The sequence below is a fragment of the Balearica regulorum genome, chromosome 6 (genome assembly GCF_011004875.1).
Source record: "Balearica regulorum gibbericeps isolate bBalReg1 chromosome 6, bBalReg1.pri, whole genome shotgun sequence".
NCBI classification, from domain to species: Eukaryota; Metazoa; Chordata; class Aves; order Gruiformes; family Gruidae; genus Balearica; species Balearica regulorum.
In genome coordinates, this window is record NC_046189.1 from 13,343,078 (window position 1) to 13,359,164 (window position 16,087).

Here is a 16,087-nt window from a genome sequence, read left to right on the forward strand (position 1 = left end):
GCAAGTGTTCAGTTCAGCAGGGAGGCCTGCTTAACTTTGCATCCTGTTGTAGGTGTCAGCACTGTCAAAAGAAATTACCAGTGAATGCTTCAGGAAGCATACTGAGAAGTAATCTACATAAAAACATTAAGAGTGGTGTTTCCCATTTTAATCTGAAATTTGAGAGTATGCTTCAAAGATATTGAATCCTGTACAACAATTACTACTATCGTAAACTAGTATATAGTGCTACCAAATACTGAAATGTCACCAACTCTTTACATTTACTTAAATTTCTTCGACTCAAAGATATCTCAGTTGTGACTGAAATAAAACAAATGTGGGTTTTTTTCCCCAGAGATAATTAAGCAAATTGATCTAATGCATCTACTATAAATAGTGTTATATGGATGGTTTCTAAATTTATCTTTGCCAAGGTGTGAAAATGCTCTCTTTTGCAATTCAGCAGATTTTTCTATTATTTTCTTATGCATTGGTTGGAAGAGACATGATAACTTGCTAATTCTGTCCAAATGTACTCCCACTGGGATTATTAAGTGACACATTAAATGTATTAATTTACCAACAGAATAACTGGCAGAAGGCAGAGGGGTCTGTGATAGACTAAGTTACATTTACGCAATTGTCATTCTCAGTACCTCAAAAGTCAGCAGCAGCTGTGAACTCAGGTTCTAACAGTCAGTTCAGATATAAATAAAAAAAATTTCTGAGACTGCACCAGGACAGTAGCAGCATGTCAGCTGTCCTGTAGTTTCATGCTGTTACTTGCGTATTCAAGTGGTAATTAAACCAAGAACAGCTATAAAGACGACTTTCATCTTATTTTCTAAGCAGGAGGGAAGAGGAATGAAACAGGAAAAAGTGTTTTCAAAATCTGTTTCTTTGCAAAAAGTATTTTAACTGGCCTTTGAAAAAAGACAATAGTTATGTTCCAAAGCATTACTGAATCATATGAGAAATTATTTCTTATTCAACACTCACAATGCTTTAGGTTTGTCCTTCTCATTCTCATACAAGCTAGGTTTGAAGTAAGTTCCTGTGATTTTTATCCCAGATCCCCATTCTCCACTGAAGAGACCTTCAATATAATCTCCATTTGGCAAGGTCAGTGTTCCCTTGAGAGAAGATCATAAAAAAATTAACTGAAATCCATTGGGAACGAAATTACAAGGAAAGGGGTGCTTTTATTTTTAAGGTGCTAACAGTTCACAACTGATAACTGTAATAACCTTTCCACTCAGAGTCCAGTTATCTGAAAATTCCCCCTCATAGACTGTATCGTCCTCAGAAAGCAGAATTCCAGTACCCTATAAAAAGAATCATAAAGAACACAAAGCAGTAATTATAACAGAAGGCCAGACTGCAAATCTAAGGATACACTGAAAAGCCTGTTGCTAATTCTTAGCAAATAACTTTAAAAGCAGATTCTGAAGTAGACCTAGGTGAAACAGAGCAGGGATCATAAAGACAGTTTAAAAAGCCAGGACAGTAAAGGGTTAGAGGAACAGAAGGTTTACACAGCCTAACATACACTCATCTACCCCAGAAAGCTACGACACTTAGAGGAAAAGTCACTATAGCACAGATACCAGCGTTCAACTCACCATCATTTTGTTGGTGCTGAAGGCTCCTTCATAATACAGTCCAAACTGCGTAACCACAACACCATTGCCTTGGCAAAGATCATCTTGCCACATTCCCATATACTTTTCTCCTCTGAAGAAAAAATGAAGTATGAAGAATACAGTCTAAGCAGTACATTCACATCCTTTCTTGGCTTTACTGCAGTATTTGACCATTACAGAAACCATTTGAAAAAAGTCATACAGCACTCACTTCAGGTCTGTCAATCTAGTTTCACTAGCTTCATGGAAATAAAGAAAGACTCTCTCTGATAGAAATAAACTATAATGAACTTCCTTTCACAATTCACATTACAAATTGGCCGCATCCAAACAAACTGTTCCTGATGATCTGAAACAATGCTGAAGCCCAGTTAAGCCCAATTCCTACCCAAAGGAACCTGAGCAGTAGCTACAGCACATAAGAAACAGGGAAACTTGTCTGGATCAGCTTTATCTAAGATTTAAGTTTCCTATCAAAGGGGATTTTTGGCTTCGTCAGGTATCTACCTGATGTATTTAACAGTTACTTAGAAAATATGCAGAAAGCTTATTTTAGGCAATTTTTTTTTGCCAAAACTTTTGATTTTTTTACCTAAACTCAGATGACTCAAATTGAGAGGATAATAAATGAAAGAAACCAAGCTGTTCTACTTGAGGGATAGGAGAGACACCTACAAAGTCATACGTGACATTTTGAAAATATTAGAGCACAAAAATTGTAAGGAAGCAGACCACTTTCTACAAAGTTTCCAGATAATAGCCTAACAAAGGTCATGCCATAAAAAAAATTATTAGACAATTAAAGATTGCTCACAAGTAAACATCAGTGCCTTTCAGACTACTATTTAAAATACTTTTTGTGAGTGTAAGTCCACAGAGGTCAGGCTAGAGTGTTTGAAACTAAGTGCAAGTGTTCCAAATATTTTGAAACAATCTATTTTTCAGGTTGTTCTGAAAAGAACACGATGTTTTCACCATACAAATAATAAAAATAAAAACCTTGTCAAGAACTTTGTTTGCTTTTAGAGGGAAAATAGTGTGATTGATTTAATAGAACTCTGCTTATTACAGAGCATTTTCCTTTTAGTATCCAGGAAGAATTATGGTCATAGTAAAGAGAGCAAGCCCAGCGATTAGTCTGGGGTATCGTGCAGCTGGCTGGAGCCATACCCTAGTAGGATGCTGGTCTGATTCATCATGCCAGCTACAGGAGTCTCTGCTGGATGAAGGTTTCTTGAAGAGACAGATGCAGCACACTCGGTTACCATGGTGGAAACATAACAGAGTCCCACTTGCTCAAATGACTGGTTTGCAATAATGACATCAAGTTACAAAGAGTGTCTGCAGCTATTCCTTATTCATCTAGGCTAAAGAATAAGTGAAGAAAATTAATCCTTAGACCACAAACACATACCCCTTCCCTGAGACCAGAAAGAAAACTACCATGAGGGCAGCTCACTCATATCTGAGTAACTCTGGAATAGAAAGTAAATTCCAAACTCCTCCCCAACCATGAACCACCACTGCATTTACAAATTCTGGAGGTGAGAGGATCTGCGAGGTAAGCTGCCATCTCTCAGTTTGTCCTAGGTAAATAAATGACTAAATAAAGTATGTGGAGACATCTTGACACTAGAGTGTAAGAATAACCACCACCACCGAACAAGACTAGATGCAAAACTGACATCAGAGAATACCTAGAGATGCCGCAATAGCTCTGCTTCAGAAAAATACACACATACACGCTCCCACACACCCCCTTCACCTCCAGACTTTTTACTACTCTGCTTTATAGGTGAGCTTTCAGTTCAGTTGCACCAAAACCAGTTTTCTTGGGCTCTCTCCAAAATCACTCTTTTCAAGAAAGAACAGCATTAAATGGGTGACTGAAAAAACAGACTATATTGATCTGTTCTCAGACAGTATTCACTTAGTGCAGTTCTGTTTCTGAGACCATCGTTTCAGTAATGTGCCCTAAGAGAAAGCATCTTCCCTCTGTTGTACTGACAGAGTAAGTCAATAGAAAACCTGAACACGAGCTAAAATTTACCTAATCCTGTATATCCAATCATTAACCAAACCTACCCAGTCTTATAGGCCCGAGATGAAAGCATACTCCTCACAGGACATTCGTGAAGCTTTCAGCACTTTTGTACAAGATACCTCAATAAGATACCATATTCAGCATTACTTTTCAGCCAGGAGTATGATAGGAAAGCAAGGTAGAAAAAACCAAAGCAATCCAAAAGACTTCACATTTACACCAGAAGCAGCACCAAAAAGGAGTCTCTAGACTCAATTCTTTAGATCATAACCCAGAAAGCATAGTATAAAGAAAAAAAGAAAAAATAGCCAGGCACTACTACTGCTACTAACAGATCAAATTCCTTCCTCCTCTTTTCGCAATTGTACATCATACCAAGGATTTGTGGAACTGAACCATTACCTTGTGATATCATCAAAAACTCCATAACCACTCTTCTTATCCATTGTCCACTGTCCAATGAACATACTGGGAGAGGATGAGGTCAGCTTCCCACTGCGTAGCAGACCATGCCCATGACGCATGTTATCCTGAAAACACCCTTCATACACCTCACCAGTAGCATAGCTGTAATGAAAAAGAGAATAAGAAAGATTCCGATGATCTACTTTTCTGTTGTGGGGTGGGTTTTTTAATTGGTTTTGGATTTATTTTTTGGTTGTTTTTTGTTGGTTTCTCTCCCTTCCCCTCAGAACAGATCAACCCTCTCTTTTTCCTTCTATGAATTACACTACAGCCACACCAAGCAGGAGCTATAGTAAAGGTACATTTGGGATAAAAGTGAGCCTTTAATACAAGTCCTTTGATGTTTAGTTGTTTTAAAGCCACTCTCTCCCCACCAAGCAAGGCTGTTAAAGGTTAGATTTCTCTCTCAGAAGAAAGAATCCTCTATTATTGAAAGGTGGTAGCACCATTAGAATAGATACTAATAATAGAACACTGCACAAGTATGCATTGTGAGCAATCTACCAAAAGCAAAGCAGAAAACAAGCCAAGCTAACTATAATCACAAGTCTGAAGTGTACCAAGAAAGCTACAGAGCCTTGGTAAGCAGTGAGCCAGAGCTCCCTTCTGCAAAGGCAGTAACACAAGTGCCATATGTTACCTGTAGACTCCATGCCCACACATTTTGCCTTCCTTCCAGTACCCCACATAGTGGTCATCCTTATTCAAGGCTTTGTTCGGCACTCTGTATTCACCATACCTGTCAATGCATGGAAACGGAACACAAGCAGCTCTAATGCTAACACATTTCATTGAAAACAGGAACAGATACATATCACAGACTCATTCTACAATCAGAATGCTCTATATCATTTTTAGTGCATCTTTTCAACTACAGCAGCTACAGATTTTTTTTTAATTCTTTTAAAGAAAAAGGAAGAATTCCACCATCACTATGTCAATTTAGTCTGTGCTGCTTTTCTCCTGTTTGATCGTGGCATGTTGTAAGTATTCCCCTCTCTACCACACTGCAGCATTTTTCTCAGCTTTCTAAAGGCCACAAGTCTTTTAACATCCTAAGACTGCTTCTACCTTTGTTGTCTTCATCAGGTCTTGATAATTCAAGCACATCTTTATTCCAGGGAAAGATGAGAACATATATTGCTACAGAGAATACTTAAAAAAACTATGCTAACTTCCAATTATGCTCAAACAGTGACACAGAATTGTTCACAATTTCAGTATGCCTGAAAAGTATGACACGCACAAATTTATTGATATTAATCTTCTGAGAAGATTAAAATCCAATTATGAAGGTTCTCCTGAGAACACGTCTACTCCAACAAGACATTACTATTGGTAAGTGTTGAGACTATAGCATGCCTGCTGAAATACAAATATATATATTTGATAATCCTAGCAATTACAGCTGAATACCAATCCATTTATTTCTGGTGGGGATTTGTTTGCAGTATTTCCATTGCTAACAACCCCAAAATCACCAGGGTTAGTTACAAATGACCAAAGCTCTAATTTGGTTTTCTAGTTTGACATTATACCAATAGCTAAAGGTGCATTTTAAAAAGCTGTCTGCAGCCAGACCACTTTTCAATTTCCCCTCCAACTCAATACTTTGAAAATACATCTGGAAGTCAATCGGACTCCTCATATATTTTTATCCTGCCCAGTACAGACATGTCTGCTCACAAGATTGATATAAAATGCCTTTGGAAAGAAGTTAACCTCTTAGCCTCAATAGTGCCCTAAGCAGACTCTTAGCAATGAAATCCACAGATTAATTCAAAGCTGTGTAATAAATTAAGTTACTTTCAAGTGGTCTTATTTGTTTCACAGATAATGTCTAGGACTTCTGTTCATCCTGTTTTCAAACTCCTCTGTACCAGTTATCTTAACCATCAGGATCACATACTCTCATTAGTTTTATTTTCATCACCCAAACTGTGAAGTCTCAATTCAAGATTTTGTTGTCTCCTTCCTGAATTATTAAACCCTCGCTCACCAGAAATACAGCAAGGAAAACATTAGAGAAGATGCATCACTACACTGTATGGAAGGCATTACATTTTCTAGAAGGATAAAATAAACAATACCAGAACTTTTGAAAGAATATCGCAACACAAAAAGTTAACAGGTACCTATACAACAGAAAATTGACTGCAGATTTTTCAATTGGCTTCCTCTCCTTAGGAGTTTATACCCACCCACCCTTTCCTTCTCCTTGGCTGTTTTACCATTTCCTTCCTCCATCCTGCAGCTGATTACCCCAATTAGTTTCAGTTTTTATGAAAGAGCAAGTTTTTAATCACGCAGACACAGAGACTGTTGTGAAGATAACTAGCATACCTCTGGATAAATGAGAAATTTTCTATATATCAACATATATCTATATCTTGTTAATATAGATAACCCTGAGTCAGAAAGATTCACTGCCAAACCTTTTAATTAAAAGGGTTTTGTTAGTATCTCCTCCAACAAAAGGTATTTCTTGCCTTCTGGCTCCACAAGTAGTGAGAGGATCTTACCCATCCTCCAGCCCAGTCCGGAAAGTCCCAGAGTACATTCTTCCATCTGCCCACTTTAGGATCCCTCTGGAAAAAATACAAAGCCATACACATGTATAAGATAATCAGTTCACTTCGCGCTTCCCAAATAACTTCTGTGAGTTAGCCTACTTACTGATATAGTTTTCAACTGTTTTTAATTTGTTTTCAACTGTTATGCTCAGACGCTTTTTACCTGCCATGGGGTTTTCCTGAAAGCCACCTCCCATCATAAACAGCATCCTTAAATCGAGGGTCCTTATAGAAGGTGTATTTGGCACTGCGAGAAATAGGAGGTTCCTGTCTTGGCACATTCCCACCAGCTCCATATAGAATTAAGTCAGAAGTCCCTTTAAGGGCCTGATCCACTGCTTGGCTTATTGCCCTCAGCCACTTGGTCTGAAACAGAAAGTGTTTCATCACAGAATTTAGGTAACATCTGTTACTGAATCTCACCTTTACAGCAACTACAATAATCTCTTTTGTACACCTCAGTACAGTGTTTTAAACTGGAGCACTGCTACAGTCAAGCACAGCATACAGCCAACCTCCACACCAAGTTGTAGGAAGACTTCATTCTTGGTGAATACTTAGGCAATACTTCTGCCTCTTTGGCTTCACAGTAGGAGAGAAAAAGCTCACTGAAGGCATGCAAAATTTGTAGATATGCTTACTTTTTCCTGTGGTGTTGAAGGAACAAGAACAAACTGTTCTTCAGGTGTTGTAATCTTCAATCCATTCCTACGTGAGGGGGGGAAAGTGTTTTAAATTAGTGAAATTTCATCCTGAAAAAGGCAAGGTTTCTTAGAGCATGAACATTGTATCTTCCCTCCCCCACTTCAGCTAGCATTCACTTTTTAGTATTAAAGTCAGCAGTGAAAAGAAGCAGCAGAGAAGACTACTTGACTACACTTTCCTCTTGACTACCTTATTCTTTCTGATATTTATATATCAGAACAACTTTTTTGTTTTTTAAGACACAGAAATACAATAAATTTTCTGAAAGAAGAAAGCGGTACATAGGCATGCAGCCTACTCCACTCCTAGTTTACAATAATTGGTTACAAAATACTCATCCTCTGTCCCAAGATATCTGACTATTTCAGCATCACGAGCAAGAATACTCACACATTACCAGCTTCTTCTGAAAGAGCTTCTACCCACAGTGTGGACAAGGGAAAAATATGGTGCGTTGAGAACTGTAGGCAAGGAGAAGGGAAACTTCACTGGGTACTGATCCATTACCCCTGCCCCATGCTTTTTCTGAACAGGTTTTTTTCCTTTCTTTGAGGATAAGGGAAAACTGAGCATTACAGGCTCCTTATATGCACCTTGCTCAAAGAACTAGCCAACAGACACCATGCCAGCCACAGAGCAATAGCAAACAAACATTAAAAAAAATAGTACCTAATTTCAAATTTATTTGTAAACATAAGAAAAACATCACTTTTAAGTGTTCAAGCAACACTGTAGTGAACGGTGCAAAACTTTATCTTTACTATAGGAAAAACATGTCATGCTGTATGAAGCAGAGAGAAGGTTTGGTTCCTGAATACAAGCTGGCTTACCTGAGCATGTACCAGAGCATCATTAAAGAGGATGAACCAGTTTACAGAAAATCTTCCAGCATGCTGTAGGGACAACCCCCGATTGCTGCTTTCACAGATTAAACGACGCTCTGGCTTCCGTAAAGAATCCTACAGGTAGGGTTAAAAACAAAATTACGGAAGCTTACTTCTCACAGGGTGTGACTTAAGGTCAGTGCTATTTGTCTTCCATAGTAAAGGTCCACCCTTTCTAAAGTTAGACTACTACAACACCACAAATTAGAAAAATGAGAAGTGTAACTTGGACAGTAGCATCAGTAATAGACACAGGGTATAATGATAACAGCAAGAGATTCAAGCTGGTAATGGACTGACAATTGTCTTTATACCGTCATTTTCCCAGGAAAGGTCTTCCAGAAGCCAAGCGTGTATTCTGCTTCTTTCCTTTTTCTGCTAAGATGCACAGCAAGGCTCTCATAACAAGAGCTAGAATCCTGTAGCTTCTGGTATTCTGGAGATGCCTACAGGGCACAAGGTAAGACAGACCTGAGAGTGTTTCTGAACACCTGTGCCAACAACACTAACCAAGCTGCAATACAACTGCTCATTTTATTAAATCAGGACCAAATGTATGACAGTTGGTCTGGTTAATAAACTAACAGTGGAGGCTAAGTTATTTTCTTGGTCACATGTTCTGTTGGTGTGCTGGGAGTTTTTAAAATCAAAAAAGTTCCATGAATGTTAAGAGGAAAATCATTAATATACAATTACATGACCTGTCTTCTGGCAGCTTAGCAAGCTGTATCAGAAGTAGCACTAGTAATTGCAGGAGTAATACTTTAAATTACTATATTGGGATAAACATACAAGTAGCTATTGTTCCTGCTTAGTCATCTTCTATTTCAAAAGAATGCAATTATATACATTTAAATGGGTAGTAAAAGTCTACCTAATATATATATAGTATTTTTAGTAGAGTATTACAGTCAAGGATAGCTACAGTAATGATGCCAGATGGAAATGAAAAGCAACAGGCAAACATCAAAATAATATATTTGCAATTAAGCACTCAGGCACAGAAACAAGTTCTGGCAGGATAACAAGTTTCTACTTGTCATGTGATTTGTGCAGGTGTGGTATAAGATTGTGCCAATAAACATGCATGATCTTCCCTGCAGCAAATACAAGACCAAGGCAGCTTCTCTGAGGACTAAGCTATTTCTAATTGCCTAGCATTTGCTTCACACAGTTACTTCTGAGCCCTAAGTTTCATTTTTATTCATTCAGATATAGATAAGAAGGCCAGCTTACCACTTCAAAACACGTGGCAAGCTTTAGCAAAGTTCTAGCATAATTATGAAGTCGTCCAAATGGCATGAAAAACAGAGTATTCAGAACTTCTACTAGCTGGAGGTTTTCCTCGTTCTTCTCAGACAGTTTCTGTAACAGCTCCTGGTTTTTACTCAAGAAGTCTCTAAATGATGGGACCATTGGGGAACAGAGGGAGGAGAGGAAAAAAAGACAGCATGACATCAGAGATGTTTTATATAAATGAGCTCAGAATGCCCCTTTTTTGGATTATCATAGACCAATAAAAATTATAAAGGCAAATGCATGCTGCTTATTCCCAATTTAGTTTAAGAAAGTACAGTAATACAGACATGTAGGTCTCTAACAACTGCAACACTGGACTTTTTTTACTTCTACTCTCATGCTCAGTCATTAAACTAGTTGAAGAAAGTTGACTAAGTTGCCCCACTTGGACAGTAACTAATTGCCTTTTCCCCCTGTAACACTTGATTAGTAAAAGAGCTAACAGGTGGAATGACTTCCCCATTACTGTTAGAGTAGTAAGTTTCTAACACTGTTGATTCATATAAAAAGGCCTGAATCTTAACCTTGCTCCAGTGCACTTCCCTAAATATATCCAAGTAATCTCTTCCCCACCCCTGCTGTTCAAGGCAACTGACCATTTTTTCCCCTAACTAGAAAAATTACATCCTACCTCAAAGAAAGGCAGGAAATCTGTTCAATCCTCAGTCTGATTTCCAAGAGGGAGAACTAATCTAGTTCAGAGAAGAAGAGGGAAATGATTCTGAAGACAATGCATTAGCACAGGAAACCAGGATTTCTTCATAAAAAGGAAAACAAGTCTGCTTTTCCCTCTCCTTCACCATATCTGTGTGCACATGTGTGCTGGCACATATGACATATCTGCATTAAAACACATCCAGCTGGGAAGCATTTAAACCACAAACTGCAAGAATCAGGTGAGGCTGAGAAAGCAGGCCCCGGGAACAGCAAAGCAGATCAGAGAATTGCACAGCAGGGTCCCTAAGAATTCTACATGCTTAGTAAGATGCCATTTCACACATCAAAATAACACACCTCATCTAGGTCTGCTAATGATATTTAAGAACTCTTATGTTCAACAAGCCTTAGGAGTAACGTCTTCTTTAGAGAGAAGACCATATTTCTTAATTTTAAATTCAACCATCTGAACGGCTTGCATTTTTAAAGTGCTTCAAGATCCTCACATGGAGGTGTCCCTGTAGAAAAGCGTTCAACAATAACAGATTCATAACACTGAGTATAGCTCGTCTACTCTTTCAAAGGAAATGCTCAGAAACCTACCAACAACAGAGACTTCTATTGAAGCTAGCACTTTTTAAAGTCGGGACTACTTCTAATGCATTGATATCACAGAATATCCATAAAAGACAGGCTGCCACTGTTAACCATTGACTTAAGACAGTATCCCTCAGGGAAGGGGCAAAGGGGAAATTCATCATTATCAACAAAGGCATTCTTGACTTTCCTTTGCAAGGAGCAGGACAAAACTTCTAAGACATCTCCTCCCTGAAGTTTCAGAACCTGAAAAAAGTGTTATTCACCTAATGAAACCCTGGTTGCAGCAGGAGAAGCTGTGACACCTGACAGTGACAACTGATGTGAAGAATTCAGTATAATTTCAGCATCCAGAACTTTTCAGTACTAATTATAAATAAGCTTATACTTGAACTAAGATTTCTTCTAAGTCACCTTAAAAATCTTGAAAGGTGCAGAAAGATTCTCAGTGTCTCACTGCAGTGGGATTTTGTATTTAGTCTTTGGCACTGGTCCTCAGGTGCAGAAGATTCTTTGCATTAGGTACCCTGGTGTTTCAAAGAGCTTCCAGTATCATTTACACTACCTTCAAAGTGCTCCATAAAGAGCTGTAACAATTACTCCCATATTACAGAATTTAGGAAGGAAGGAAAGCTGGGAATTCCTCAAACAAGTTAAAAAAATACCCTCATTGCAACAACTGCTTCACAGCACCAGAGTGACAGATACACAGCATCATTACTTTATTTCCTAGACAAAAATACTATTGGACTAAGAAAAAAGCTTTATGATCTATAAGCTTCAAATATACTGTCTCAGGCCTTAAGGTACAATTCCTTCCTCGCATTTAAGAGCATCTGTGCATGAAACGAGTAAAGCAACCTTGAGAGGCAGAGAACATACACATGCAGAAATGTTATTTTTGCATCATTTTAAAGTGTGTCCACAAATTTAAAGAAAGAAATCAAACAAAAGTGAATTCACATCATCTACTCTTACTAATTCTTAAAGAACAGTTTGCTGTTCTGTATTTTCCTGACAGCAACATCTGAAAGAAAATACTAACAAACACTGAACAGATGATGAAAATTTAACCTTAAGACTAAGCTTTCAAAAATCATTATCTTAAATCTATTTATGTTTCTTCCAAGGAATTTACAATAATTTACACTTTTTTCCTCCTTTCTCCACCTTCAAGATAAAGTAACTGAATTCATTCAGCAACATTTTAACCTGAATTTTTATCACAGTTGAGAAGAGGAAGTAACTTTTTCTTCATCTGATAGAAAAGGAATTACCGTACTTAAGCAAGCTGAGACCAAGTCTCTACATACTCATTAACTACACATATACACACACACAATTCTTTACAGTTCTTTGCTAGTTGATCGAAAACTCCAGAGAATGGTAAAGATTTGCTTACATTGCTGGCTTTGCAAGGAGCATAAATCCTCCCATTACAAGGAAGTTTGTTACTGAAGTACAGTACCTAAAACGGAGAAGAAAAGAGCTTCAGTTACAAAATAAGAACATCGCTGGAAATAGCAAGTATTGTAATTTCCAATTTCCAGTTTACCAATGAAATATGTAATATCTTTTACTATACATGTAATCTAAGTACTTGAGAAAATATTAAACAGTGAAACACTCAAAGTTACTGGAACACTTAGTATTCACTTTCCAGATGGAGAATAGAAAATGCATTACTATTCCACATTTCTGCTGCCATTAGCACAACACATGCAGCTTACTTTGCAAACAAAACTGATTTTTTTTTTTTGTTTCCCCCAAATGTGAGCACGTACAGAATAGGCCATCTGTTTCAACAGTTTAATACTGCTAGCTTCTAATTATATTCAGGATGGAAATTTCAAGACAGGAATTTCTCTTTTCCCGCTATTCAACTTTCTACCTTTCACTTCTCCCCTACCAAAAAAGAAAACCATTTTAAAAAAGCCACCTTTCTCCAAGGGAAGATGTCTCAGCTTAGCCCAATTAACAGATAATACTTATTGCCTGATGGATCCTGGAAGATGCTCAAAGCACTATGCTGAGGAGCATGCATAGGTTCTGATGCCACACAGAAAAAAAATGTGTAAAGCATTAGAAAGCAAAGGGGAAGAGCAGAAGACAGGCTATAACAACGAGAGCAGATATTAGGTATTTCAATCTTTGACAGGGAGGAAGTAGAAATTAAGAAACCCTCCTAATTTGAGTAACGAGAACCAATTCTGGAAATCCAGATTACAAGAAAAACTCAAGTCAAAGACTAAGTAAGAAACAGAGAAAATACATGTTTACAATTATGAACAACCCATTCAATAAACAGAGAAGAAAGCTTCTTTTAGGGTGATATGGCATAAGTTTGTCACTGTCGTAGTGAAAGTGGTAACTGTTGTGCTTGTGTTAGAAAAAATGCAACTAGCTGCATATTCAAAATGCTACTGCCTAACAACTGAAGTTGATGATCTTGAAGTTTTGTTGCCTTAGAGATTTTCAGATGTCTGGTAACCAAGACTACATTTGGAGAGGACATTTTTAGACTCTCCCCTCTGTCAAGCCAGTATTTTTCACAAAAGCCTATAGGTATAAAGCATGATGAGACTTCTGCTGCATTTGGATGAAAATAACCAGCAACTACAAAAGTTAAGGAGAAAGGCAGCAAACAGCGTGATTGCATGAACTTACTCTCCCAAAAGCGTTAAGCTAATAAAAATAATAACCAGGATAATTCAGACTTAATTCTGAGCACTAAAAGCAGCTCTGTCTTTTGGGTGAAAGGTGTAATGCTAGCTATTTAGCAGATATCAGGACAGAAGAATTGTTCTTCTGGGAGACAATTTTTAGTTAATGACTACTGAAAAGGCTTTTTGTAACTACAATAAACCCCCAAAGGTAGCTTTACTTAGTAGCCTAGCCACGGTAACTCTATTACATTACATTACAAGATCCTTACTATTAAGTAATGAACATGTAACTTTTTAATAATATGCAGCAACCAAAAAGGAGTTTGTATGTACAGCGTTTTACATTAGGGAAGCTGAAGCTGTCCAGTGTGCTCCACTGGTGAAGACTTTGCAATACATAGCTCACTACAAAATAAATTAGTTTGTGTAAAACTCTGCATACATTTTAAATTGCAAGAATACAATTTGCACAACAGTTACTTATGTGGCTTTCCTTATGATCTACTTTCCCCTAACTCAGGACTTGTGGTCATTAAGCCTACAGAGACTTAAGGTGAGAGGGAATTGGATACTTGCTCAGTGTAACTATCCAAAAAGAGACTGGAATGCTTCAGGATGGCCAAGCTCCTGGCTTCTTTTACTCCATGAAGAAAGCTACTTAAAGAAGCTCCATGTTGACCGATGAGATAGCAGAGCTTGCTGAACCTGCTTGCCATTTCCTGCAACAACTGGATTGTATTTGCATTGCCCAAATTATCTGTAACAGACCAGAAAGCAATTTAGCTTACCTTATGAAAGAGCAGCACCCATTAATAAAGAGAATTACCAGAAGGTGCTGTTTAGATGTTTTATTGGCAATTTCACCTCATGGCTACATTATCCAGAATCAGGAATTCAACAATTTTAGACTGAGTACAGCTCAAATAATGAGGTTACTTCAGGTGAAACAGTTAGGAAAAGTGCAAATACTAACAACATAAATGCAGATGTCAAAATGCAGCTATATTTCGCCAGTTCATCTGAACAGGGGAGAAGAGTAAGACCTTAGCTTTATCTTAAATATATATAAATACTTTTTAATTTTGCATAAAGAAATTTGTTGTGGAACGTAGGGGAAATAATATTAAAAAAATTAAAAGTAGTTCTTACCTAAACCTAAAAGAGGCCTAAGAACCTGAGATTTGATCTCACTCAGTTTGAAATAAAACCTTCTCTCAGTAGAAGCCAACTCATGCAAACTGGCAATATATCCCATTACGTTTTTGTCTACTAAGACCAAACAGTTGTCACCACCAGCTATCACATTGCTTATGTACCCTATCTGAAAGATTAAAAAAGAGAAAAGAAAAAACAGTAGCTTTAATATTTTTCTTTTTACACTCCAATTTAAAAATAGGGTAATGCAGAATAAAGCATATCTTTAGGAGCACTAAGTGACAGTAAGTATTCATTACCTACAGTGACCGACAAACCATTCAATACTGGCTTAATACAAGAATGATAAAACTAGAAGAAACACATATAGTCAATGCTGTTCATTTTCCTGGTACTGACAGAGCCTAAAATGCAATAAATAGGCCATCTTTTAAGGTGGCTCATACGACCATTCCATGCTTAACAGACAGTGACTTTAAGTTCATTCACTTTTAGAATTGCCATGTACTTCATGCTTATATCAACAATGTTGATATTAAATAGTATCATTACATTAGCTATTTCTCCTATTAATTAGGAAGTGAGAGTAACAAGGCTTTAATATTACGACTGTGATCTGAACTACAGTCCTTTCTGAACATGAAAGATGTCAATTTATTGATAAGAGTAATATTACAGAATCAATAAACTGGACTAATACTAATAACTACATTAACACCACAAGTGGTATTAGTGCAGGCATTGGTAGGTATTTGTTTTCCACAGTAGCTGGAAGCAAAATTCTTCTAAGGTCAGCACAAGTGCCATTGATACATTGCAGCTCCTCACTAATTCTGGTTCACATGCAATACCAGGCAGTAATTCAGTGTTTGAGCTCTACTTGTATTTCCTTTGTTGTTAAATAGAGGATTCCTTAGAAACATTGAGCCAGAGTTGTTCAACAAGCAATTTTTCTGATATGCAAACGCCTCCAAGTCACCCTACAAGAGAAGGGAATGGCTAGCAACAATCTTATAGAAGGAATACGGGGGGGGGCGGGGGGTGTGTGTGTTGCATCTAAATCCCTGTCCCTCCTTTAACACCCCCCTCCAACTGCTATTCCAGTCAATCTAGTGAAGTAGCAATGAGACCCAGAAGAGGTGAGACAAAGAGCTGCTTTCTACCCTCACCATCTCCTTTTTGTTACCTTAAAATCAGGTTGGTCTGAAATCATACAAACAACTTGGAAGAGGACACGCAGTCAGAGTACAGACTCCCCCACCTCATACCAACTTCAAGGCAGATATGACATTCAACTTGATGAAGAAAATTGCATAGGGGCACATCCTCTCTTGCATAATATGCAAATACACATTTTGGTGCCTTTGCTCAGTTCCTGATTTACACCCATGAGAAAGGGAGAGGGAGGGAAGGAGAT

The 16,087-nt window shown here is 37.7% G+C and overlaps 1 protein-coding gene across 6 annotated transcripts in view; it reads right to left on the reverse strand.

Moving 5' to 3' along the window:
* Nucleotides 1–16,087, reverse strand: part of ALS2 (alsin Rho guanine nucleotide exchange factor ALS2) — a 59,087-nt gene that overhangs the window by 10,473 nt on the left and 32,527 nt on the right. For all 6 annotated transcript variants that reach the window (XR_012836045.1, XM_075756348.1, XM_075756347.1 and 3 more), the window contains exons 10-24: nt 14,665–14,836; nt 14,092–14,272; nt 12,252–12,317; nt 9,533–9,695; nt 8,611–8,742; nt 8,243–8,371; nt 7,803–7,873; nt 7,349–7,415; nt 6,871–7,073; nt 6,657–6,722; nt 4,775–4,873; nt 4,072–4,236; nt 1,605–1,716; nt 1,230–1,307; nt 982–1,115 (exon numbers count right to left, since the gene is read on the reverse strand). Coding sequence is in view for 5 of the 6 variants with exons in the window: in XM_075756348.1 (XP_075612463.1) it covers nt 982–1,115; nt 1,230–1,307; nt 1,605–1,716; nt 4,072–4,236; nt 4,775–4,873; nt 6,657–6,722; nt 6,871–7,073; nt 7,349–7,415; nt 7,803–7,873; nt 8,243–8,371; nt 8,611–8,742; nt 9,533–9,695; nt 12,252–12,317; nt 14,092–14,272; nt 14,665–14,836 (1,838 nt within the window). In the remaining variant the exon portion in view is untranslated. The remainder of the gene's footprint in view (nt 1–981; nt 1,116–1,229; nt 1,308–1,604; nt 1,717–4,071; nt 4,237–4,774; nt 4,874–6,656; nt 6,723–6,870; nt 7,074–7,348; nt 7,416–7,802; nt 7,874–8,242; nt 8,372–8,610; nt 8,743–9,532; nt 9,696–12,251; nt 12,318–14,091; nt 14,273–14,664; nt 14,837–16,087) is intronic.